General features: G+C 51.2%; 1 protein-coding gene across 2 annotated transcripts; it reads left to right on the forward strand.

Moving 5' to 3' along the window:
• Positions 1 to 26,439, forward strand: WTIP (WT1 interacting protein). Of its 2 annotated transcripts, none has more exons than XR_014305165.1 (8): positions 1 to 843; positions 6,465 to 6,566; positions 20,002 to 20,069; positions 20,223 to 20,285; positions 20,433 to 20,579; positions 21,358 to 21,409; positions 22,062 to 22,130; positions 25,378 to 25,457. XR_014305165.1 is itself a non-coding variant. In XM_082708634.1 (8 exons), the coding sequence occupies exons 1-8, from the start codon at positions 180 to 182 to the stop codon at positions 25,516 to 25,518; spliced, it is 1,290 nt and encodes a 429-aa protein (XP_082564760.1). In that variant the 5' UTR covers positions 1 to 179; the 3' UTR covers positions 25,519 to 26,439. The 2 variants fall into 2 exon arrangements, 1 of the variants encoding a protein (XP_082564760.1); XM_082708634.1 differs by having other exon boundaries at positions 20,449 to 20,579; positions 25,378 to 26,439.
• The last annotated feature ends 105 nt before the right edge of the window (positions 26,440 to 26,544 follow it).

Below are 26,544 nucleotides of genomic sequence, written 5' to 3' on the forward strand. Positions count from 1 at the left end.
GGCCCCCGGACCGCGCGTGGCCGGCCGAGCGACCCCGGCCCGGCGCCGGCCCCGCCCCGCCCCGCGCCCAGGGGTCCCGGGGCGGGCTCCGGGCTTGGGGCGGACGATGCGGCGGCGCGGCCGGAGCGGCGGCGGGAAGCGGAGGCGGAGGTGACGCGCCAGGGCCGGCGGGCCGGGCCATGCAGCGCTCCCGGGCGGCCGCGGACGAGGCGGCCCTGCTCCTGGCCGGGCTGGCCCTGCGGGAGCTGGAGCCGGGCGGCGACTCCCCAGGCCGGGGTCGGCGGGGGCCGCGGCCCGGGCCGGGAGACGAGGCGGCGCAGGCGCTGGGCCGCAGAGGGAAGGGCGGCGGCGGCGGCCCCGAGGCCGGGGCGGACGGACTGAGACGTGGGGAGCGAGGCCCGCGGCGCGCGGCGGCCCCCGAGCTCAGCGCGCAGCCGGCGGGCAGCCCGCGGGCCAGCCTGGCGGGCTCCGACGGCGGCGGCGGCAGCGCCCGCTCCAGCGGCATCAGCCTGGGCTACGACCAGCGCCACGGTAGCCCGCGCTCCGGCCGCTCGGACCCGCGCCCCGGCCCCGGGCCGCCGTCGGTGGGCAGCGCCCGCTCCAGCGTGTCCAGTCTCGGCTCCCGCGGCTCGGCCGGCGCCTACGCCGACCTGCTGCTGCCCGCCGCCGGCCCCGCGCCGGCTCGCTCCCCGGAGCCCGCGGGGCCGGCCCCCTTCCCTCTGCCTTCGCTGCCTCTGCCCGCGGCCCGTGAGGGCGGCCCGAGCGCGGCGGAGCGGCGGCTGGAGGCGCTGACCCGCGAGCTGGAGCGGGCGCTGGAGGCGCGCACGGCGCGAGACTACTTCGGTGAGCGAGCTCGGCCGCGCGGTCCTGAGCCCCCCGCGGTCGTCGGGGTGCGCCGCGCGGCGCTGCGCCGGGAGAAGCGTGGCTCCCGAGGGGGGGGGTGCTGGGCAACAGGGGGTGTGAGTGCGACCTGCGGGGTCCGAGGTTTACTTAGAGCAGCGACTTCGCCCGTGGATCTCCGGCCGGGGAAGGGGTTCTGGCAAAGTGAGTTGATGGCCTCACTGTTCTTCACTTGGAGAGTAAGTCAGGTCAGTCGGTGGAATAAGCCGTTTTCGGATCATTTCTTCATCCTCAGCGCTTGCCTCTGCTCGCGGTGCTTTGTGACCGACCGGCCTGGCAGCCCTGGCGGTGTAGGAGCCGGCGGTACTGGTGTTCCCGTAGCTCCCAGCAGTGTGGGGAGTGGACAGGAGCAGGGAGTTGGGCTGAGCCAGGTACCACCGGACCCTCCTGACCCGAAGCTTTGGTGATGGCAGTGACTTGGGGCAGAGTGTGTGAGGGAGGGGAAACCCTTACCCCGAGGTGTAAGGGGACCAAGCCTTTCACACTGGGCTGTCCTCGCTCTGGGCTGTGCTGCGTGTATGGGCTGTTTCCAAAGGGAATCCTGCTGCGCTGCGTTTTGCAAAGCCACCAGTGTCTGACAGCCTGAATTTCCCAGTCTGACCCTGGCCGCTCCCTGCCTACCTAGTTTTTTGGATAGCTGGTAGGTCTCTTCTTTAGGTTCGAGATCCCTCCCCCCCCCCCCTTACTGATAAGTAAGTGGGAAGACTGAGGCACCTGGCTTTGGCGGGGGTGGGAGTGGTTATCAGCCGGAGGGGGACCGAGGCTGTCCGTGGGTTTGTATCTTTCGTGCATTCATTCCAGCCAGCAGCTCAGGACCGCCCGGAACTGGATCTTGAGGGAGGAGGAAGCTGTATTTGACAAGCTAGATGGGGGGCATTCCAGGCAGACAGAAGAATGCGGGCCAAGGGAGGCAAGTGAGAATGGGCATTGTTCCATTCTGCGCCGGGAGCTGCAGCCAGGGAGGGCTCAGGTGTTCAGGGGACTGTCTTCGCCACAGGGTCGGTTTGCCTTTGTGAGGAGGCTCCGGCGGGAGGGTTGCAGGCTCATCTGGGAGCGTTGGGGTGAGAAATGTGTGGTTTGGTAGGTAGGTCTTGGGGCTGCCGTCTGGTGGCCTTGGGAGCGCAGAGATGGGTTAGGTAGCTGTTACCTCTCCTGCCAGGCAGATGGCAGGACCCAAAGGTTCGGTGGTGTTCTGAAGGGGACGACTCCAGTGCTCTCTGCCAGCAGGACTGCTTTGTCTCCTGTCCCGCTGCACTACAGGGCCCAGGGCGGGACAGGGCTGGCGGGGTCTTTGTGTGAAGCTGAGGTGGCCGGCCCCAAGCTTGTAGTGGGAGAGGGAAGGAAGGGCTGAAGCTGGTGGGTCATCCTTTCTAAAGGGGCCACAGAGCCACCGAGGAGTGGGAGGTGAGGGATGGTAGATCTTTTTTTCCCCCAAGAGAAGCCAGATCCAGGTAACATTTTCCTAATTTATAAGAATATGGGCAGCTACTGCATACTGCTGCATACATATTGCTGATAAGTTAGCGCTAACAAATTTGAGTTCTTGGAGCTATAAAAAGTAGCAGTTTCATACAGTTGAGCTCGAATAAGGCGAAGTTCTGCAAAAGGAAGTCAGCAGGTAGCATGAACTCCAAGGGATGTCCAATGTTCCACAACCTCAGTGTGCTTGTTCCTTTCTGTGCCGTCTGCCCTCCTCCTTGGCTCTGACACTTGCTGACCTCCTGGTCCCTCTCTCTGTTCACTGACATCTTTGGAACTGCTCCCATCTCTCCTCACCAAGTTCCTCTGCCCTTAGCCAGCCAACAGCCTCAGGCTTCCGGAACCTTTCTTTTTTCTTTTTTTTTTTTTTTTTTCCCCTCCAGAACTTCTAACTTTGGTGACTTCTCTTCCCTTCTCTCGAGCCCCCTCCTCCCAGGGCCACACCCTGTTTTTGCATCTTTCTGGCGGTCTTCAGTGCTCACTACCACCTGGTCTCACTAGTACCTCGGGTTCCTCTGGACCGCCTCTGCCCTGCAGAACCCTGACTCCGAGTCCACGCCACAGCACCCTTTTTTGCTGCTATAAGGGGTGGGGTGATGGTCTTGAACCCCTGTGATCTTCTGGGCACCACGCATCTTCCTAAGCCTTGGTCTGTTCCCTCTGATTCCCTCAACAACCCTCCTGTCCCTCCAGTTCCTGGGCTTGCTTTAGACTTGGCTGCAAAAATTGAGGTCAGCAGTTGGAGGCTGCCTGTTCTCCTCAGGGTGTCAAGTCCACGTCCAGGTCTGAGGACCATGGTCATTTCACCTCCAGCCCCCACCTCTTCCATCTTTGGCTTTCCTCTTTCCACTGGCCCTTTTGCTTTGGTTAATAAGTATATACAAGGGTCTTCCGTGAAAAAGAGAAGAAAGGAAAATGAAAGAAAAGGAGAGAGGCAAGGAAGAAGCCCACCCACCCCAGTTTGGTCGCAGACTCTCTGGCACTCCCACCTCTTCCCATCCCAGCATCTGCTCAGCATCGCCTTTGCTCACCTGCCTGCTGTCGCCCCTCCGCTGTCTTTCCCCCCCTTCCCCATCACGGGACTGAGCCGACTTGCACAGGAGGACCCTGTGATGCCCCAGCCCAGCCGCTGTTTGCCAGGCCTTGGCCTCTCCCTGTTCCATCCCGGAGGCGGAGTCCACTCTCCGAAATGCTGTACCCCCTGAATTTTGTGTGGACTCCGTGCTCCTGGTTCTCTTTCTTCAGTGTCTTTTTAGTAAAGTGATGCAAGCACATATTTAGAAAACAAAGCAAACAGAAGTAAAAACAATTGTTCAAAGTCATTAGCCTCCCCTCTTGCCCCGCCTCCTGTCTTGCTTCTCACAGGCAACTGACTTTCACTCTTCACTGTGGATTCTGGTCACTTAGGAGAGGAACAAGGTCAGGTGTTCGAGCTTGATGGACAAGAGTAAGGGGAAGTGGTGGGTCATTTTCACTTTAGAAAGAGGAGTCTAGCAGCGGTTTGCGGGAGGGCCAGGTCTTGAGGACGCTTTTGAAATGGCCTTTGGATGAGAATTGGTGTTGAATCAGGCTAGTGGCAGTGAGAGGAGGGAATGAAATGGAAATTAGGCAGCAGAGGAGCTGAGATTCAGCGTCAGGGATGACAAAGGGAGGGGACACCTGGATGCCACCCCGAAATCCAGCCACGCGCCAGTGCTGTTTCCCCAGTGGGGACTCAGAGGCGAGACCGGTTTTACGGGAAATCCACCGGCTCAGTGCAGGTCTGGGGCCAGCTGGGAGGTGGATCCATGGCTCAGGAGAGAGGTCTGGGCTGGGGCAGAGCACCTGGAGCCCTCGGGAGGGGTGAGGCGTTGCGATGGGTAGGACCCCAGGGAGCCCAGGAATGGCAGTGTGCGGAAACCTGTGGGCCTAGTGTGTTTGACATCTGCATTTTCAAAACATGTAAGTTAGTAATTCACTTCAGTGTGGAAATATGTCACATACAAATGTAAATTTCTAGCTTCTTTTGAAAATTTGGCTCCTTTAGGAGCTCTGGGCCTGCGTTCCCACCCAGTAGCCATCCACAGCCTGTTCTCCACTCACCCGGGTCCCCATCCGCTGCCTTGGAGTGCCTGCCTGGTTTTGAGGGCATCACAGCTGGACTTCCCTGCCCTGGGGAGGCTGAGGCATGGGAGGCCCAGCACGGGTGCAGGGCGCTTTCACTAGGGCTGGGGCGGGAGATGTGGGTGTGGGTCAGATCCTAGAAACAGAAAAGGAGGAGCTGGCCCACCTCGATAGCAGGATCAGGACGGGAAGCCTGGCGGTCTGCAGTTTCAGGAACAGGCTGAGTGTGGACTGAACTTTCTTGAGGTGTGGTTGTGCTGATGGGGGTGAGGCTCCGCCAGGGTTAAATGCTGATGAGAGAGATCTGGGAGAAGGCAGGAGGGAGAGGGCGAGGGCAGCATGTCCTGGAGCAGCCAGCAGACAGAGGGTCCAGAGGTCTAGTGGAGCCCATCTTCCTGCCCTGAAGGGTATGGGGACCCTGGGTAACTGAAGGGGGCTTCTGGGCTGCCCCCCCCACCCTGTGTTCTGGGTCCCTGGCATTGCTGGTCACCATTTTCCTTACTTCCCCTTCCCCGCCTGCTGGGTGCTGTCCTGCTGGGGGTCGTCCCGGATTCCACCCAGTGATCCCACCCAGATGCCTGCACGGCACCTTCCTCCCCACTTTCTTCTAGACTTAGCTCAGATGTCACCCTGGCACTGGGGTCTTCTCCGTCATCATCCTATTTAAGACACGCACACTGAGAGGTACTTAGCCAGCCGTATTTTCCTCCATAGCACTTATTTGCCTGCTGTCGGCTGACCCCCCTCTGTGGGCCCAGAGGCTCCTCGAGGCTGGGGACTTCCTTGTGCGTGGCAGAATCTCTAGGACCTCCGCGGTGGGACATGTGGCAGCCTACCAGTGTCCATGTGCTGGCTGAACAAGGGAACAGATGCCCCTTCTGCGCCAGAGGAGGAAAGGGTGGCTGGGGAGGCTCAGCGACCCTGCCCTTGTTGTGCCCACGTGGGGCACATCTCTCTGGCCCAGAGATGGCAGAAAGGATTTTCTCAGTCCACGAACAGGTCACTGGTGAGGGGACTTAGAATGACTTTCTGGTATAAACACGTCATTAACAGGGGCGCATAGGTGGCTCAGTCGGTGAAGCATCCGCCTTCAGATCCCCCATGATCTCAGGGTCCTGGGATCGAGCCCACCACGCGTCTGCCTCCCTGCTCAGCGGGGAACCTGCTTCTCCCTCTCCCTCTGCTGCTCCCCTCCCCACTGCTAGTGCTCCCTTTCTCTCTCCCAAATAAATAAATAAAGTCTGTTTATAAAAAACCATGTTATTAATATATATATATTTTTTGTCATTAATATTTTTTATTTTTATTTTTTTATTTTTTTTATTTTTTTTAAAGATTTTATTTATTTATTTATTTTACAGAGAGAAATCACAAGTAGATGGAGAGGCAGGCAGAGAGAGAGAGGGAAGCAGGTTCCCTGCTGAGCAGAGAGCCCGATGTGGGGCTCGATCCCAGGACCCTGAGATCATGACCCGAGCCGAAGGCAGCGGCTTAACCCACTGAGCCACCAGGCGCCCCTGTCATTAATATTTTTTAAAGATTGTTTCTTGAGAGAGCAGGAGCGCAGGTGCGCTTGCGAGTTGGGGGGAGGGGCAGAGGCAGAGGGAGAATCTCCAGCTGACTCTGCACCGAGCCTGGAGCCCAAGGTGGCGCTCGATCTCACCACCCTGAGATCTCGACCTGAACCCAAACCAGGAGTCAGACACTGAAGCGACTGGGCTGCCCCAGCATCCGACGTGTCATTAACATCTTACTGGCAAGGACAGTGTTGGGGAGCCCTGACTCGGGGCCAGTTTCTCTGCTTGCCTCTTGGAATCCTCAGACAACCCCAGGCACAAACCCCAGGATGCGCCGTATGGTTCCCACATAAGCCATTAATAACTGAGCGAGGGAGGCCTTGGGAAGTTCATTCACCCGAGGTTGGGCAGCATCAGGACGGTCCCGGTGCTAACCTCAGCTCTCTCCTGCCTCTCTTTCCACAGGCATTTGCATCAAGTGTGGGCTGGGCATCTACGGAGCAAGGCAGGCTTGCCAGGCAATGGGCAGCTTGTATCACACGGACTGCTTCACCTGTGACTCCTGTGGTAGGTGACCTCTTCCTCAGCCCTCCTGTGCCACGGGCCCCCTGGCGCCTGAGTCCCCTGCACGTGGACCGTCCGGCCCTGGCCCCAGTGAGGTGTGGAGGAGGCTGAGTTGTAACCCCTTTACCTCTGGGCCTGGCCTTTTGGGGAGGCCTAGGCCTCTGGGAGATCTGCCGGGAGGGAGTGCGGGGGGGTGAGGTGTGGAACCAGGGAGGAGAGCCTTTTGCTGACCGCAGGGAAAGCTGCAGCACCCCCCCCCGCCCCGCCCCCCACCTTGGCCTTGGGGCCTCCCTCCCATGCCAGGCTATTGATGTCTCCTGGCTGCCTGGGTGTGGGGCTGAAATTTCTTTTCCTGCCATATATTTTTTCTCCCAATTTGACACACAGTGTAAACTATAAATGTTAAAATTTAACCAAGACAAAGTTCAAAAAGGAAAAAAAAAATGGCTGTCATCCAACCAACCTAATAAAGCCGCCCTCTGAATTCTCCTACCGTTCCTTCAGGCTTAACCCCCAAGCAAATGTCTCTCATTTATTTACACAAAGCATTTTAATATTTTATTTTATAGAGGTGTAATACATGCACAGTGTTAAGTAGCTAGTCCTGAGAAGCTATTTTTGCAAGAGCAAAAAACCAGTCACCTTTCCACTCCTGGTCCCATTCCCCATGGTGTTTGTTTTAGCAATTTTTAGAATCTAGTAGACACCTTTGTATCTGTAACAAGCCTACACTGTCTTTTTTTTTTTTTTTTAATTTTAAAGATTTTATTTATTTATTTAACGCAAGCAGGGGTGTGTTCCTTTTAGCCTTACTTTTGCTATGACAGGTGAGAAACATTGTCCGTTTTTCTTCCTTCCGTTTTCTCAGTGTACTCCCATCAGATACTGCAGTTAAGTCAGTAAACCAGGTTTATGTTACTTTGACTGTTTAAAAATTCACTGCAGAGCCTAGAATTATACAGTGATTACATCCCTTTTTTTCCCCCTGTAGTCTTTTACTTTTCCTGGAGTTTTTTTCCTTTTTAACCTTTCCCCCCCTTGTATTGGTTTGTTTCATCATATCTTCACTTTCTGCCCCTCTCCCCTGGAGTCTCCATTATATAAAGCATCCTACTGAATTTCCATGGGGAGGCTTGTCAGTCTGAGTTTGTTGCCCTCTGGACCCCTGTAGATTCCCCATTCCGTGTCTTCCCATGTATACTCTGCATTGAATCCACTATTTTCTGGAAGTTTTTTTTTTAGCTGGGGATGACAAAGAAGCTGCTGAGGAGGAGGCTTAAACTCAAAGAATATTTTTTGGCTCAATAGGGCTAGCTTCAGGTTGGGATTGATCTGGTGGCTCAAGCCCTGTGAGTAGCTTCGCTGGGTTTCCCGTGGGTTTGGCTTTTTTCCTTGGGGCAACTTCTGTTATGGTGGTGAAATGTCTTAGGGAGCTTGAGACCTCCATTGGCACCCCACTAATCTGGAGGAGGAGGGGGCATCTCTTCTGGTCATGGTTTTAGAAACTTCTTTTCCAGAAAGCACATAGCAGGGATGCCTGAGTGGTTCAGTTCATTAAGCATCTGCCTTCAGCTCAGCTCATGATCCTGGGGTCCTGGGATGGAGTCTCACATTAGGCTCCTTGCTCAGCAGGGAGCCTGCTTCTCCCTCTGCCTGCCTTTCCCCTTGCTTTGCTTGTGTGCTCTCTCTTGCTGACAAATAAATAAAATCTAAAAAAAAAAAAAAAAAAAAAAGCAAGCCAGCGCATAGCAAATATCTCCTTGTATGTCATTGGCCAGAGCATCTCACACATCCATTCCTGAACCGAGTTCTTGGGTGGTGGGGAAGGCTATAACTGATTGACCGACCGACAGGCCTGAGTCTCTGAATAAGACCTTAGTAAGAGAAGAGTAGTGTCTTTATGCTAATCAAGCCCATCCGTGGATAATGGGAGTGAATTTGGGTTTCCCTTAAGTGAACCAGATTGTCTGAGGTAAGGTTGGAGACTGAAAAACTTGGAGGAGAAGCAAGGAATCAAAGCTGTGAAACATTGCCTACCAAGATTTTCTATGGTTACCTAAGAAAAGGCACCTGGGAGGCCTGTTCTGAATTCTGCTGTGTCTAAAACGCCTTTATTCTACCCTCATACTTTCTAGATTGGGAACAGATTTCCAAATTTGAAGCGATTATCACTCAGCGTTTTTTTTTTTTTTTTTTTAAGATTTTATTTTTAAGTAATTTCTATATCCAACATGGGGCTTGAGCCTACAACCCTGAGATCAAGATTTCTACTCCTCGAGGATGGAGCCAGCCAGGCACCCCTCACTCAGCATTTTGAAGTCATGGTTTTATTTTCCAGCAGCCGCTGTTGCTGCTACATTTTGATGCCATCCGGATTCACTTCTGCTGTGTGTGTGTGTGTGTGTGTGTGTGTGTGAGATCCACGTTTTCCGTTGAGGAGCTCTGGGGAGGAAGAATGTCGTGTTGCACAAAACCCAGCTATAATGGTGTCTGGCACGGTTCCAAGGGGGCGCCATTTACGTAGATGCAATGCAGCGGTGCTTGTGAACTTGTACAAGACAGCAGCAGCCTGACTTGGGACATTTTATTTATGTTTGTTATAGGGTTTTAACCATTGTGGTTGTGCTGGGCACACACAGAGCCCTTTTGGACTGGATGTTTACCCCCTCCGTTCTGGGAATTTCTTTTTTTTTTGGTACTATTTATTTTATTCCCCTCTTATTTCCTCTAGAACTGAATTCACCAGTGTATAATCAAGATAATACATTATGTTCAAGGTGAGTTTATTTGAAGAATACTAGGGTGGAGTCACATTAAAAAATTCATTAATGTAGGGTCATCTGGTTGGTTCAGTCAATAGAGCATGCAACTCTTTTTTTTTTTTTTTTTTAAGATTTTACTTATTTGAGAAAGAGCAAGTAAGAGAGAGCATGAGCAGGGGGAGGAAGAGGGAGAAGCAGACTCCCTACTGAGCAGGGAGCCTGATGCAGGGCTTAATCCTAGGACCCTGGAATCATTACCTGAGCTGAAGGTGGATGCCTAATTGACTGAGCCACCCAGCCACCTGGAGGGTGTGATTCTTGATCTCAAGGTCATGAGTTTAAGCCCCACACTGGGTGTAGAGCCTACTTTAAAAAAATTCATTAATGTTGGGGTGCCTGGGTGGCTCAGTGGGTTAAGCCACTGCCTTTGGCTCAGGTCATGATCTCAGGGTCCTGGGATCGAGCCCTGCATCGGGCTCTCCGCTCAGCAGGGAGCCTGCTTCCTCCTTTCTCTCTGCCTGCTTGTCATCTCTCTCTGTCAAATAAATAAATAAAATCTTAAAAAAAATTCATTAATGTAATTCACCTTGTTAATTAATTAAAGGAGAAAAGCTGGACATTCATCTCACTAGGTATAGAAAAAGTAATTGGTAAAATCCAACATTGATCCATGATGCAAATCCTTAGCAAACTAGGAATAAAAGGGAACTTTCTAAACCTAACAAAAGTTATTTACTAAAAATCTATGCAGGGGTGCCTGGGTGGCTCAGTGGGTTAAGCCTCTGCCTTTGGCTCAGGTCATGATCTCAGGATCCTGGGATCGAGCCCTGCATTGGACTCTCTGCTCAGCTGGGAGCCTGCTTCCCTCTCTTTCTCTGCCTGTCTCTCTGCCTACTTGTGATCTTTCTCTGTCAAATAAATAAATAAAATCTTTAAAAAAAAATCTATGCAAACATCATACTCAGTGGTGAAATTAGAGAAAAATGGACCTTTAAATGAGGAACAGACAAAGCTACCTGCAGTCATGTCTTCAATTCAGCATTGTACTAGAGGTCCTGGTCATTGCAGTAAGACAAGAAAAATAAAATATACCATATTCATGGATGGGTATATTCAATAGTGTAGAGATGTTGGTTTTTTCCAAATTGATCTGTAATGTATTGCGGTTACAGTTAACCAGGTTCCTATGAATTTGACAAGCTAATTCTAAAATTCAAATGAAAGTGCAAAAAGGCTAATAGTCAAGATGATTTTGAAAAAAAGCAAGTCAGGGAAACTTCCACTGTCAGGTCTCAGTATGTATTGTCATTGATTCATTTCTTTCTTTTTTAAGATTTTATTTATTTATTTGAGAGAGAGAGAGAGAGAGTAATCAAGAGAGGGAGAGCATGAGAAGGGGGAGAGTCAGAGGGAGAAGCAGGCTTCCCACCAATTAGGGAGCCTATCGACTCGATCCTTGGATTCCAGGATCATGACTTGAATTGAAGGCATTTGCTTAACGAACTGAGCTATCCAGGCACCGATATTGATTAATTTCATATGGTACTGGTGCAGGGATAGACAGACCAGTGGAACCGAATGGAGAGTCCAGAAACAGACCCATATCTGTGTGAATACTTGATAGGTGATATAGATGGCATTGTCGATGGTTTTGGGAAAGTTGGTGATCCATCTGAAAAAAATCAAATCAAATCCAGCTGGATCAGAAACTTAAATGTATAAAGAAAAACTTGAAAGTTTTAAGAAAATATAGCTTATCTTTACTAGTCTTCTGGTAAGGAAGTTTTTGTTTTTCTTTCTTTTTTTTTTTTTTCATAGAAAAGAGCCAAATGTAAAGGGAGGGATTGACAGATTTGACTACACAGAATGAAAAAACCCTATTCATTGAAAGATACCATGAAGCGGGGTGCCTGGGTGGCTCAGTGGGGTAAAGCCTCTGCCTTCAGCTCAGGTCATGATCACAGGGTCCTGGGATCGAGCCCCACATCGGGCTCTCTGCTCAGCAGGGAGCCTGCTTCCTCCTCTCTCTCTCTGCCTACTTGTGATCTCTGTCCGTCAAATAAATAAATAAAATCTTAAAAAAAAAAACCAAAACACCAAGAAGATACCATGAAGCATGTGGTAAAACATGCATACCTTCCAAGGATTATTTTTCTAGGATATTTAAAATACTTTCACATATCAATTAGAAAAAAAGTACTGATAATTTAAAGTGTTCTTTTATAGTTTAACTCTGATGTGTGTAAGTGTGGGTTTTCTTTTATTTGTCCTGTTTGGGATTCATTTTGACTTCCAGATCTGAAGATTCAGGTATGTACGTATGTATGTATTTGGAGGGGGCATGAGTGGGGGAGATGGATAGAGGCAGAGGAAGAGGGAGAAGCAGACTCCCCACTGAGCAGGGAGCCTGACTTGGGACTTGATCCCAGGACCCTGAGATCATGACCTGAACCAAAGGCAGATGCTTAACTGTCTGAGCCACCCAGGTGTTCCTGAAGATTCAGGTCTTTTATCAATTTGGGGAAAATCTCAGTTATTTCATTTTCAAAAATTGCTTCTCTCCCATTCTCTCTAGTATTTACTTCTAGAATTCAAATGAGGACTATTAGACTTTCTCATTCTATGGTGTCTTTTTTTTTTTTTTTTTTTTCAGATTTTATTTATTTATTTATTTGTCAGAGAGAGAGAGAGAGAGTGGGCGGCAGGCAGAGGGAGAATCAGACACTCTGCTGAGCAAAGAGCCTGATGTGGGACTTGATCCCAGGATCCTGGAATCATGACCTGAGCTGAAGGCAGACGCTTAACCAACTGAGCCACCCAAGTGTCCCATTTTTAAAGATTTTGTGTATTTATTTGAGAGAGAGCCAGCTTGAGGAGTGGGGGTGGGGGGTGCGCAGAGGGAAAGCAGGGAACCCAATGCAGGGAGCTGAAGGCAGATGCTTAACCGACTGAGCCACCCAGGTGCCCTCTATTGTGTCTCTTAATTTCTTTCTCTCATATCCTCCATTTCTCTGTCTCCCCATTCTGTTTAATTTCCTTAGATCCGTCTTTTGGAAGCTAGAATCCAGATCACTCATTTTTTTTCTCTTCAGCTGTGTTAATTCTCCTGTTGAACTCTTTGTTTGAGTTTTTCATTTCATTGATTGGATTTTTTTTTATTATTATTTCTAGAAATCTTCTTTGGTCCTTTTTTCAAATCTGCCTCAACTTTGATAGTGTTTTGCTTTTTATCAAGATTGAAAATACATGAAGAGTGTAAAACATATTAATCTTGAGTGCATTACAGCTTGATACATCTTTACCTGTCTGTGTGCCCGTGTAATGACCATTCAGGTCAAGTGTAGAACATTTCCATCACTCCAGAAGATTACCTTATGCCCCTTCCAGGCATCAGCATGTGACTTTTAAGCTGTTCCCATAATTTGGTGATTATAAATAAAACTGTTGTATTGTGTCTATGTCCATTGATGGATCTTTATATTTTTCTTTTCCTTCCTTCCTTCCTTCCTTCCTTCCTTCCTTCCTTCCTTCCTTCCTTCCTTCCTTCCTTCCTTTCTCTTTCTTTCAAAGATTTTATTTTTAAGCTATCTCTACACCCAACATGGGGCTTGAACTCACAACCCTGAGATCAAGAGCCACATGCTCTACTGACTGAGCCAGCCAACCGGTCCTATACTTATTTTTCTAGCAGTGGTCATGGACTCAGTGGAGTTTCTGGGTCCTGGAGTTACATTAATATATGCTGCTAAGCAGTTTACCATAGTAGACGAAGCAATTTTTTATCCGATTGGCAATGTATTAGAATTCCAGTTTTTCCTTATTCCTGCCAGCATGTAGCGTCACCAGTCTTCAGCCATTCTAGTGAGGGTGGTGTGGTATTTTATTGTATTTTATTTATTTTATTTAATTTTTTTATTTGACAGAGATCACAAACAGGCAGAGAGGCAGGCAGGGGCGGGGAGGGGAAGCAGGCTCCATGCTGAGCAGAGAGCCCGATGCGGGGCTCGATCCCAAGACCCTGAGATCATGACCTGAGCCAAAGGCAGAGGCCCAACCCTCTGAGCCACCCATGCACCCCTGGTGTGGTATTTTAATGAGATTTTAATGTGAATTTCTCTGATGAGTAGTGAAGACTCATATACCTTTTCATGTCTGTTGGCTATTTGAATGCCTTTGTTTGTAAAATGACTGTTGAAGTCTTCTGCCCATTTCCAAATTGGGTTGTTTGACTTTTATTGATTTGTAGGAGTTCTGTACATGTCTTGGATACTGAATTCTGTGTTGGATATGTGTTGTAAATTCTTTTCCTAACCTATCCTTTTTTTTCTTTTTTAAAAGATTTTATTTGTTTATTTGACAGAGATCACAAGTAGGCAGAAAGGCAAGCAGAGAGAGGGGGAAGCAGGCTCCCCGATGAGCAGAGAGCCCGATGCTGGGCTCGATTCCAGGACCCTGAGATCATGACCTGAGCCGAAGGCAGAGGCTTAACCCACTGAGCCACCCAGGCGCCCCTTCCTAACCTATTCTTGCTTTATTACCTTCTTAATGACATCTTCTGCTGAAGAGCGATTCTTAGGGAAGTCCAATTTATCTTTGTTTGTTTTTAGTTATCGCTTTTAAATTCTGTCCAAGAAGTCTTTGTAGTCTCAGATTTTGGACATCTGTTTTTATTTTGCAAGCATGTTAAATACACATATTCTGTATTTAATAATCCCAATATCTGATGTCTTTGAAGTCCTACTTCAATTATTTATTGTTTCTCCACACTCTTGGTCATGATACCTTGTCTCTTCCCATGTTTGCATCATTTTTGATTGTGGAAGTGTGTCCGTGGGAATCGGGTGAGGTCTGTGTGGAGGGGGATTTCCCCAAGGAGCATTTTATTTTATTTATTTATTTTTTAAGATTTTATTTATTTATTGGACAGAGAGAGAGATCACAAGTAGGTGGGGAAGCAGGCTCCCTGCTGAGCAGAGAGCCCGATGTGGGGCTCTATCCCAGGACCCTGAGATCATGACCTGAGCCGAAGGCAGAGGTTTTAACCCACTGAGCCACCCAGGCGCCCCTCCAAGGAGTATTTTAAAACTTTAGTAAGGGGGGACGCCTGGGTGGCTCAGTTGGTTAAGCGGCTGCCTTTGGCTCGGGTCATGATCCCGGTGTCCTGGGATCGAGTCCCGCATCGGGCTCCCTGCTCAGCAGGAGTCTGCTTCTCCCTCTGCCTCTGCCTGCCATTCTGTCTGCCTGTGCTCACTCTCTCTGACAAATAAATAAATAAAATCTTTAAAAAAAAAAAAAACTTTAGTAAGGGAAGTATTAAACTTGAAGCGACGGAACATTGTTTTTCTTTTACGAGCAATTTTTTACTCGTGGACTTTTATTCACACACACCATGTTTTGCAATACAGCCCTTACTCGCTTTGATGCTCAGATTTGGCCAGAAGTGGTTCCTTTGAGTTGGTCCGTGTGCCCTTTTGGCAAGCCTCCATCGGTCTTGGAGCACTTCTTTACTCTGGCATGAGAGGTTCCCAGTTTATCTTTGTGTGTGTGTGTAACTGGGTTCCATTTACAGATCTAAAGTGTGTAGTTCAAAGACTTTGGATTCATATGTACTTTTATGTATCTCACACCCCCAACAAGGATACAGAGAAATTTGAACACCCTGGAAACTCTAATCTTGCCCCTTTTTAGCTGATGCCCAGTGTTTCCCATTACAGCTGCCCGATCAGTGTTCAGATTTCTACCACCATGGATTAGTTTTTTCTCTTCTAGAACTTCATATAAATGAAGTCATATATTATATACTATTTTATGGTTGACTTTTTTTGGCGCTAAACATTTAATTATTTAAAATCCCTGTATCTTTTTTTTTTTTTCCTAAAGATTTTATTTATTTGACAGAGAGATAGAGCACAAGTAGGCAGAGCAGCAGGCAGAGGGAGAGGGAGAAGCAGACTCTCCATTGAGCAGGGAGCCCTATGTGGGGCGTGATCTCAGGAGCCTGGGATCATGACCTGAGCTAAAGGCAGACGCTTAACTGATTGAGCCACGCAGGCGCCCCCCACCTCTGTGTCATTTTTCAAAGATTTAATTTATTTGTTTATTTTAAAGATTTTATTTATTTATTGGACAGACAGCACAATTAAGGGGAGCAGCATGCAGAGGGAGAGGGAGAAGGACCCTGGAATCAGGATCTGAGCTGAAGGCAGAGCCACCCAGGCGCCCCTCTAGATTCTCTTTTATTTTTAAGTAATCTCTATACCCAACGTGTGGCTCAAACTTACAACCCCAAGATCAAGAGTCGCCAGCCAGGCGCCCCTAACCCACATATTAGTAGCTCACTCCTTTCTACTGCTGAGTGGGATTTTCTTGTATGTGTAACTTGTGGTATATTCACACACTGATAGATTGTGCTGTGAACATTCCCGTACAGGTCATTTGTGGACAAATGTTTTCATTTCTCTCTCGGGTAAATTCCAAGGAGTGGAATTTCTGGGTCAGAGGCTAAGTGTATGTTTAACTTCATAAGAGACTGCCAGCGTTTTCCAGGGGGTTGTGCCATTTTCATACTCCCACTAGAAATGTTAGAGACTTGGTTATTCTACATGTTTGCCAACAATTGGTATTTTTGTCTTTTTAATTTTAGCCATTCTGATGGATGTGAAGTGATATCTTATGGTTTTAATTTGCGTTTCCCTATGACTAATAAGGTTGAGGAGCTCTTTGTCTGCTTCTGGCCATTTATATCTTCCTTTATGAAGTCTGTTCAGGTCTTTGGCTCAGCTTTTGAATTGAAAATTACTTTAAGTCTTTTTTTTTTCTTTTTTTTTTTTTATTTGACAGAGAGAAATCACAAGTAGATGGAGAGGCAGGCAGAGAGAGAGAGGGGGAAGCAGGCTCCCTGCTGAGCAGAGAGCCTGATGCGGGACTCGATCCCAGACCTTGAGATCATGACCTGAGCCGAAGGCAGCGGCCCAACCCACTGAGCCAACCAGGCGCCCCCAAGTCTTTTATTACTTAGTTGTAAGAATATGTATATCCCGAGTACAAGTTCTTTTCAGATGTATGTTTTGTGAATGTTTTCTCATAGTATTTTTTTTTTAAGTAGGCTCCAGACCCAACATGGAGCCCACTGTGGGGGTTGAACTCACGACCCTGAAAGAAAGACCTGAGCTGAGATTACGAGTCGGACGCAACCAACTGAGCCACCCAGGCGTGCCCCTATTTTTTTCTTTTTTATTTATTTTAAAAAGATTTTATCTATTCATTTGTGAGAGAGAGTGCACAAATAAGGGGAGTGGCAGGCAGAGGGAGAAGCAGGCTCTGCACTGAGCAAGGAGCCTGATATGGGGCTGGAACCTAGGACCCTGGAATCCTGACCTGAGCTGAAGGCAGATGCTTAACCAACTGAACCACCCAAGTGCCCCTATACTTTTTTTTTTTTTTAAGATTTTATTTATTCATTTGAGACCAAGAGTGTGTGTGAGAGAGAGAGAGCTGGGGAGGAGGATGTGGCAGAGGGAGAGGGAGAAGCGGACTCCGCTGAGCAGGGAGCCTGGCGTGGGGCTCGTTCTCAAGACCCCAAGATCATGGGGCGCCTGTGTGGATCAGTGGGTTAAGCCATTGCCTTCGGCTCAGGTCATGACCTCAGGGTCCTGTGATCAAGCCCCGATTCGGGCTCTCTGCTTGGCAGGGAGCCTGCTTCCCTCTCTCTCTGCCTGCCTCTCTGCCTATTTGTGATTTCCCTGTCAAATAAATATAAAATCTTTAATTAAAAAAAAAAAGACCCCAAGATCATGACCTGAGCCGAAGTCAGGTGCTTACCTGACTAAGCCACCCAGGTGCCCCCTTCATACTATACTTTTGTGTATAGTGTGAGGTTAAGAATTGAGTTTCATTTTTGTTCCATATTTCATTTTTTCCCTCCAGTTGTCACAGCACTGTGTTCTGAAAAGACTTCGCTTTCCCATGTGTGTGTTTACTGAAATATTTATGGGACTATTTTTGCACTCTGTTCTGTTTCGTGGATTTTTCTGTCTTTCCTAGCCCCCGTGTTATGCTGTCCTGATGACTTGAAGTCTTAAGATAGGTAGTGTCAGTCTTCCAGCCCTGTTGATCTTTTGAATGATTATTGGGCTATTATCCTAGGTTCTTTGTGTCTTTATATAAATTTTAGAACTGGAAGTCAGCCCTCAGCACAAGGGTTTGAAAGAAGAAAAACATACGGAATAGAATCAGCATGTCAGTTTCCACAAAACTAGTAGCAGTGCTGGGATCTTGATTGAGGAGCATTGCATGTCTAGGTCAGCTGGGGGAGAATGATAGCAGAACATCCGAAGCCATGAAGATTGTCAGGGACTGAGATTTTTCTCCCCACTTGCAAGCTGACACGTTCATTGGCTGCTGTTGGGCTGATGCTGACTGAAGACAGAGCCTCCCAGGGCAGAGGTTCGTAGCCCCGCAGACAGGATGGGCTTCATGTTTAAATCCTGCTGTGTATGTCCTCGAGGGCCACATCGGTGCTGCACAGGGAGTGGGTCTATGTCAAGGCTAGGGAACCCTGAACTGAGGGAATCTGATGTTTTATAATAGGCTTTCAGCAAAGCTCTCAGACCCTTGCTTCTGAGGAACACATTATGGGTATTGCACTGGACAGCAGACACACCTGCTTTCTACTGCAGAGGGCAAGAAGCTGTCTGGCTTCTAAGCAGTGTGTTTCACAAATGCCCCTGGGGAGGTAATTCAGAATGAACGCTGCCAGTCCCCTGTAAGGTGGGCAGAAATGCGAGGGCCCCAGCGGGGAGTGGCCCTCCTGCAGTGGTACAGCACGCTCTTTACAGAGAACTTCCGAGATTTCTCTCAGCCAAGTCTGGTGTGGCATGGTGAGGGTTACAGCCATCTTTTATTAAATGTGCCCCCTCAGTATTTTGCAGGGTTTGGGGGGTGCTATTATGAATGCAGTTTTAAAAATTATGAGTTCATTTTCCAGTCATTTGTTAGCCGAATATACAAAGATAGTTGGTTTTCACCTTCTGACCACCTATCTTAGAACCCTGATAAACTCATTTATTTGTTCTAGTAGGATTTTTTGTTTTTTAAGATTTTATTTGTTTGTCAGAGAGAGAGAGGGAGAGCGAGCACAAGCAGTGGGAGAAGCAGGGTCTACACTGAACAAGGAGCCCAGTGTGGGGACTCGATCCCAGAATCCCGGGATCATGACCTGAGCTGAAGGGAGACAGACTCTTTTTTTTTTTTTTTTTTTAATATTTTATTTATTTATTTGACAGAGAGAAATCACAAGTAGTTGGAGAGGCAGGCAGAGAGAGAGAGGGGGAAGCAGGCTCCCTGCTGAGCAGAGAGCCCGATGAGGGACTCGATCCCAGGACCCTGAGATCATGACCTGAGCCAAAGGCAGCGGCCCAACCACTGAGCCACCCAGGCGCCTGGGAGACAGACTCTTAACCAACTGGGCCACCCACATGTCCTCTAGTAGGGTTTTTTTGTGTCGATTCCTTATAATTTTCCGCGTAACATGATAATATCATCCTGATTAAAGATAGTTTTACTTTTTCCTTTCCAATTTCTTATTTTTTTAATTTTTAATTTAATTTTATTATTATTATTATTATTAATTTATTTATTTGACAAACAGAGATTACAAGTAGGCAGAGAGGCAGGCAGAGAGAGGGAGAAGCAGACTCCCTGCTGGGCAGAGAGCCCGATGCGGGGCTTGATCCCAGGACCCTGAGATCATGACCTGAGCTGAAGGCAGAGGCTATATAATCCACTGAGCCACCCAGGCACCCCTAATTTAAAAAAAAATTTTTTTCCCTTGCTTTATTGCACTGCTTGGGCCTCCAGTCCAGTGCTGAATCCTCAGGGGAAGAGCATGTCATGTTTAACCCTGATGTCTGGTGTCCGCTGACGGTTTCTCGGATGCCCTTTATCAGGGGAAGAGGCTCACTCCTGTTCCTGGTCAGGCACTGTGGTCTTCCTCCCGACTCTGATGGGATGCCTCTAATGGCATTGCCAGGTCTGCTGGGGCCCCTGCTTTGACAAGGACCCCTCTTTCACTAGGGCCTTCTTACCTGGTGAGAGTTGTCCTGACGTTCACAGATGATGGCAGTGCACTCTGGAACATCTGCTCTCAGTCCCACTGAGAATCTGTTTTGTTTTGTTTTTTAAACATTTTTACAAGATTTATTTATTTATTTATTCATTTATTTTAGAGAAGGAGAGAGAGACGGAGACAAAGACAGAGACCTGGGGGGAAGGGCAGAGAGACTCTCAAGCAGACTCCGCTGAACATAGAGCCTGACACGGGGTTCGATCTCATGGCCTGAGCCGAACCCAGGAGTCCACAACTGCACCACCCAGGCATCCCTGAAACAAATGTATTTTTATAAAATTAACCAGAACAGTTTACATTTGAAAAACACTCCCTTCATATATTTGCTTAGACACCCTCTTATAATAATCTTGTCAGTGTGTTCTGTTTAATCTTTTAAAAAAATATTTATTATTAGCGCAGTAGTAACCTAATATTAAAGGGAAATGTTAAAATTTGCCCATAATCTGCTTCTCATCTGTGGGAGAAGAGTCCTGAGACATGGAAACAGGGGCTCCCTCCCCGGGTTCCAGCGGCCCACGGACCCCCTTCTCGATCCTTGTCCTTGCAGGCAGACGACTTCGAGGGAAGGCGTTCTACAACGTGGGTGAGAAAGTCTACTGTCAGGAGGACTTCCTGGTGAGTCTGAGCTGGGTCCCGGCCACCGTGGGTGAGAGCAGGGGAGGTGACCCTCCTGCTCCATGTGGAGACCTGGGGCCAGGAGGCAGGTGCTGGCTGGGCAGCGAGGGCCCCTTCGTCACAGGACATTCTGGATCCTCTGTCCTCTCTCAGTACTCCGGGTTCCAGCAAACAGCTGACAAATGTAGCGTGTGCGGACACCTCATCATGGAGATGGTGAGAACCTCCCCCAGCCTCCTGGAGCCCCTCTGCCATGGGTGGTCTTAGGACCCACCCATGCCCTGTTGCAGACCTGCCAAGGGCTCAGAGCCGGAGCCTCTTCCGGGGGCTGTGCTGAGCCTTCCGTCTGCACTGACCCTTCAGTGCCTCCCACCCCCAGATCCTGCAGGCCCTTGGGAAGTCCTACCACCCAGGCTGTTTCCGGTGCTCAGTGTGCAACGAGTGCCTGGACGGGGTGCCCTTCACCGTGGACGTGGAAAACAATATCTACTGTGTCAGGGACTATCACACGTGAGTAGCCAGCGCTGGGGGGCAGGTGGGACTCCCGCTGTGTCTCCTACCACCCCAGAAGTAGTTTTCCAACTGGCCTGTGCATAGTCCCTCCATTCTTGGCCTTGCCACTTGCAGCTTCCCCTTGTGCACCCAGTGGCTGGGGCAAGGCTTGGATCTCTGCCTTGAGCCCTCTCTGGGATGATCCCGCTACCAGCCTTCTCTTTCCCCATCTCTTTCCTCTCCCTGCCCTTGCCTACATGTTCCCTCTCCTCCTAGTGGGGGTGGGCCTCCTTGGTTGCCCCGCCCACATCTGTCCCTCCACTCCTAGGGGCAGGAGTCTCTGTGGCTGTCCTTTCCCTGCCTGTCCGGGTATCTACATGAGCAGCCAATCCGTTGTCCCCTGCTGGGGCTCCAGACCCCGCCCTCTGAGCTCTGGTCCCCAGCTATTGCCTTGCACTGGGTGGGTGCCCTGTGCAGATCCGTGGGACTCCGTATGGAGCCAGGCTTCACAGGGGTCCTAGCAAGGGGAAGCCCAAACCTGGACATTAGGGGACAGGGAACTCCCAGGGAGCATGAGGGAGAGGGTAGGGAGAACCTGAAGCCATCCTGGAGGAGGTGATGGGGCAGACGTGAATTGGGGAGCCAGATAAAAGGCCAAGAAGGCACCAAAGAGGCTGCACCCAGCCCAGTGTGTCCACACAAGGAAAGGGGTCCTTATGCTGTGGGTGGGTCTGCCTTGGTGCCCTTGGCCTTTGGCCACTCAGCTGGTCCCTTCTGGTTTCCTTTATCCCTCCAGGGTTTTTGCGCCAAAATGTGCCTCCTGTGCCCGTCCTATCCTTCCTGCACAGGTAGGAGCCACTCCTCGGGTGATGACCAGGTGCCTGGCCCAGCCTGGCCTTGGCCTGGTTCCGCTGGGGTTGGCCCCCAATCTTGGGAGGGATGAGCAGATGCCCCTGCCCCACATCCCTCAGGGCCGAGGGGTGTGCAGTGCTGTGCCTACAAGTGCCCAGGCGTCCCTACACGCGTCAGAGAGGAATGGTGGCCCTGGGCTCCATGGCCCATGATGGAAGCCTGGCTCCCGGGGTCTGTTAGCTGTGCAGGCCGGGGTGGTGGGCAGAACAGGCGGAGAAAGATGCAGCCTGGGTTGGGGCAGTGCTCTCTTGGCCTCGTGGCTCCCACGCCTGCTGGTTCTGTCCCAGGCCATTGTGTTGGGAGCAGTAGGCTGGGCCACGGTCCTCCCTGATGGCAAAGAACAGAGAAGGACGCGTATGTGTGCCCTGACGCCTGTGACTGCCCTCGCGGACATGTGTGTGCTGTGGGCACAGCTGCACCAGGATGTCCGGATGTGTGTCCCCGCTGCCTCTGTCCTGCCCACGGAAACAACAGTCAGGGCTCACGTGGGCGCGGACACACGTCTGCTGGGCTGGCCCATGTTGTGTAGGCGTGCGCCCCTCAAACCCCGGGGCGCTGATCGCGTGCAAACCCTGTCTCATCCTCCAGGGCTGTGAGACCACCATCCGGGTGGTGTCCATGGACAGAGACTACCACGTGGAGTGTTACCACTGTGAGGTGAGCACAGTCCCCCCAACCCCCCCACCCCGAATGCTGGTGGCTCCCCTCTTCACCTGGAGCTCCTCTTCTCTCGGGTTCTGTGGGCTCCGCCCCCTTTGCCCCACCCTCCCCAGGGCTCCCTCTCCCTTCTCCCCAGTATGTTCTCAGCCTCTGTTTCCCATCCAGTCACTTTTTTTTTTTTTTTAAGATTTTATTTATTTATTTGACACAAGTAGGCAGAGAGAGGAGGAAGCAGGCTCCCCGCTGACCAGAGAGCCCGATGCGGGGGCTGGATCCCAGGACCCTGGGATCATGACCTGAGCTGAAGGCAGAGGATTAACCCACTGAGCCACCCAGGCGCTCTCCAGTCACATATTTACTGAAGATGTATGGTGTGGGGGATACAGGGGGTGTGCAGAGAGTAAAAATCAGGTGTCTCCACTCTTAGGGCAGCGGTGAGGGCTGGGGCAGTATCCAGATAGGGTCAGTATTGCCACCGGGGGGACTTGTCGGAGGGCATAGGAGTCCTTGGAGAATCAGGGAAGGCATTCTGGAGAAACTGAGGCCCGTGCTAAGGTTTGCAGAATGAATGAGTTATCCAAGGAGGCTGCGAGGCTTCCAGGCAGTGGAAGCAGAACGTGCTTATGGGTGAAGGTGACTAACACAGTTGCCTGTGTATTGAGTCACGAGAAGTTGGCAGGAGCAGGGGACATAGGGCTGTGACAGCTGAGGCGTGTAGACTTATCCCGAGGTGGAGAATGCTCGAGAAGGATGACACAGTGGTATGAGCACTTCGAAAAGGGTTCTCTGTGCCAGGCAGAGAATGAGTAGAGGAAGAGGGCGTGGGGCTGGGGTTCTGTTGGGGAGGACGGAGACTGGTGGTGTCGAGGCTGTGGTCCTGGGTTCAGGATGGAGCCCTGAGTTGTGCTTTAGAAAGGACTGGACTTGGGCCATGACTGGATGTGCCAGTCTAGGGGTTAGGAGGTGTCCATTAGGACCCCAGGAGAGACCGAGGTTGGGAGGTGGAAGGGAGAGTTGCTCTCTTAGTACATGGGGGACACCTGAGTGGAGATGTGCTTTGGGGCCGCTAGACGTGCTGGAGTTCGAAGACTCTGGCTGCAGGCGCAGGAATGCGGGAGTCGTGGGCTCACATGACTCTCTCTCCTCTCTGGTCCTCTGCCCTGTGATTTCTCATTGCCTTGGCCTCCCCAGATTCCCAGGGCAAGAAGACCCGTGGGCCCTCTTTGGGCAGCATGGACAGTTTCTTCAGGTAGTAACTTGGGGCAGTTGTAGGGTTCACCTCACAAATCTGCCTTCTCTCAGAGATCACTGGCCTCCGTTGTCTGTCATCCTAGGTCTGACAATCAGTGTTCCTTACCTTTGACCTGGTTTTTCATTGTTAAAGGTAGCATGGGAGAGTCTGTCCTTGTTACTGTCATGGCTGGACGCCTGAGTCCCATCATGAACTTGAAGCTGAAGCCAGGGGAGTGAACGAAGTTTTCTAGGGAGAGCTGTGGGGACAGGAGTGGGGGTTCAGGATAGCCTAAGGAACACCAACATTTAGGGGGTGCATGGAGGCAAAGCAGTCATATGGAGAAGCCAAGAATGAGTGAACGGAGGTAGGAGAAGAACCGAGAAAAGCATGTTGGGTTTAGGGCCCCAGTGTAACGTAGGAGGGTATGTCTATGAGAAATCTTCAGTAGCTGTCAAGGGTCTGCTTGGACTCAGGTGGCTTTGGTTGGGGCAGGTGACCCAGTGGGAACTTGAATCCTGCTGGGGGACCAGGGAAGGAGGAGCAGGAGGAGGCATGGTCTACAGAAGGGCCTCGGTGTCCCCTCTGACAGTACCAGGGGATCTGGTCTGCTTCCTGAGGACCATGGGATCCCGCTGGGACCACTAAGCACAGGGAGGGTCTATGCTGAGAGCCAATGAACAAGGCGAGTGGCAGGTGATACGCAGCCAGAGCCTCGGGGCTACTGCCCCCAGGGAGACCCTCGGCCAGGAGCAAGGGTGTCGGGGCCCTCTTGCCTGGTCCCTCTCCAGCATGTGGCGGTTAGCAACAGGGCCTGATGCCAGGACAGGGCGATTCCTGGGATGTGACTTGTTTGGAGCAGGACAGCAGGTGTTGGTCTCAGGGCCTTTGGGGAACAAGTGCCAAAGCAGGTTCGCCCTGGATGTGAGGAGAGTGTGATGGAAGGAGTCTCCTTGGGCTGGGGGGCAGAGGAAGGAAGAAGCCGGGCAGTCGGCCCTGCCCCAGTCCTAACAGTGCACTCCCCACGCTACCCTTTCCGCTTCCGGCCAGCCTAAATTTAGGGAGGTCCAGTAAGAACCTCATAACTTGTTAAACAGAGGCAGTTCGCCTATAAAGTATACGGTAGAGGTCAAATGGTAAGGCACGGGACAGAAAGCACAACTCCTTGTGTACTGGATCTCTCCCGATTTTTCTCCTCCATCTCTTAGGGTGCTGCAGTCAGATACCTGACCTCCATCCCCTCCCCCCAGTCACCAATGACCCCTATGTGGTGGGATACGGGAGACACTTCTCAGTTGTCATTGTCCTGACCTCTCAGTGGCTTTCTGCACGCTGACCCTCCCTCCATGACTCTCTTCACTGTGCCCTTGGGACCATCTATTTTCAGCTTTCCTTTTATTTTCCCCGCAAATCCCTCTGGCTGGAGTCTTCCTCCTCTTTCCGCTTGGTGTGGGAGCCTCTGCAGCTCAGCTCTGAGCCCCCTTCTCTTTTCTAGTTATCTTCACTGCCTGGGAGACATAACCAGTTGTTTGTTGTTTTTAAGATTTTATTTATTGTAGAGAGAGAGTGAGCAGGGGGTTGGGGAGCCGAGGGAGAGGGATGAGTAGATGTCGGGCTCGATCTCACCACCCTGAGATCGTGACCTCAGCGAAAATCAAGAGTCAGAGGCTCAACCCACCTAGCCACCCCAGCGCCCCAATCGGTTGGTTGTTGTTAAAAGTCATCATTCCATTTCTGGGCTGATACCCTTGTGGACGGCCCAGCCCTCCCGCGGATTCCAGCAGATTCCAGAGGGGTGTCCGGCAACCACCCTCCTGACTGCCTCCTTTGGAAGACAGAGGCATCTGCGGTTGGCTGGGGCCGACACTGGGCCCCAGATCCCCCGACCCAATCAAAGCCTAAGTCCTTTGCAAGTTGCACCGGCCCCCAGAGATCCGCCCCGCCCTGTTACCCTCCTGTGCCCTCCCGTGCTCCACTTGCTTACTCCGGGGTCGGGGCTGTGTTCTTCCCTAGGACTGCGGGCTGCAGCTGAGCGGGGAGGACGGACGCCGCTGCTACCCCCTGGAGGGCCACCTGCTATGCCGCCGCTGCCACCTGCGGCGCCTCCGGCCCGGCCCCCTTCCCTCACCTGCAGTGCACGTCACGGAGCTCTGAGGGGGTGGGGGAGCCCCGCGGGGGCCGCGCGTGCGTGCGTGCGTGTGCGTGCGTGTGTGAGAGCGAGCGCCCGGGCGGGAAGGGTGACCAGGTCAGTGTCCGAGCTCCGCGTCCCTGGGCGCCCCCCCCCCCACTCCCTCGCGAGCTGCCGTCGAGGGGCCGGCCCCGCGGCGGAGCTGCTTCTATTTATTCACCGTCTGTGCCTCCTCTGGCCGCTTCCTTTCTTCCTGCCCGGCCCTGCCCCCGCCTGCCCCCAGCCCACGCCAGCCTTCCGTTCCCAGGCCCCTGCGCCCCGCGGCCGCGGGCAGGCTCCCAGACCAAGTACAGGGGCGCGGGGCGCAGGACCGCCCCTTCCCGTTTCCCGGTTCAGAAGGGGTCCCCCGTCTCAGACTGCCCCTGGGGGGCAGGGGTGGGCTGGCAGGCGGGGTTTGGCGGGGGGCACGCGTGTTTGCGTGTCTCGTAAGAGCCTTTGGTGGGTGGGAAGGGTGTCCTCTGCGGGTGGGGTCACAGGAGGGGGTGAAGAGTGACACCTTCGGGGAGTGGAGGCTGCAAATGAGCCCTGCCTTTGGCCACAGTGGGATTTGGTTACCGAGATTCTGATGGGTGATTTCAGCCACCATCCCGCCCGGGTCTCCGCATCCCTGGCTCCTGGCTTGGGGACCGCCCCTCCCTCCGTCCCCCTCCGCTCGCCCTCCTTCAGCCTTGGGAAAAGAACCTTCTCACGCAAATTCCAGCCACAGGGCTCTGGGTCAAGAGAGACCACGAGGGGGCGCCCTATCCACTTGGCAGGGGCGAACACCTGTTGCAGGAAAGCTCTGCGTATCAGGCTCCACGACAAAAGCGTATGATTTGACTTAAATTAAGTTTTTCTTCTGAGAATGTTTTCATTTTCTTGAAAAGAATATAGTTTTCTTCTAAAAACTTGGCCCACGGTTGTTATTTCTTAGAAAAATGGCAAGTAACACACAAGTGTCCTATTTGGAGATCACACAGCTAGGTTGCAGGCGGTAAAAACGTCGTATTTTA

Source organism: Mustela nivalis, assembly GCF_964662115.1.
Source record: "Mustela nivalis genome assembly, chromosome: 18".
NCBI classification, from domain to species: domain Eukaryota; kingdom Metazoa; phylum Chordata; class Mammalia; order Carnivora; family Mustelidae; genus Mustela; species Mustela nivalis.

Coding starts and splice junctions, on each gene's coding strand:
- WTIP (XM_082708634.1), top strand. CDS start 180: ATGCAGCGCTCCCGGGCGGCCGCGGACGAGGCGGCCCTGCTCCTGGCC. Junction 844..6,464: donor CACGGCGCGAGACTACTTCG/GTGAGCGAGCTC, acceptor CTCTTTCCACAG/GCATTTGCATCAAGTGTGGG. Junction 21,410..22,061: donor GTCCTATCCTTCCTGCACAG/GTAGGAGCCACT, acceptor CTCATCCTCCAG/GGCTGTGAGACCACCATCCG.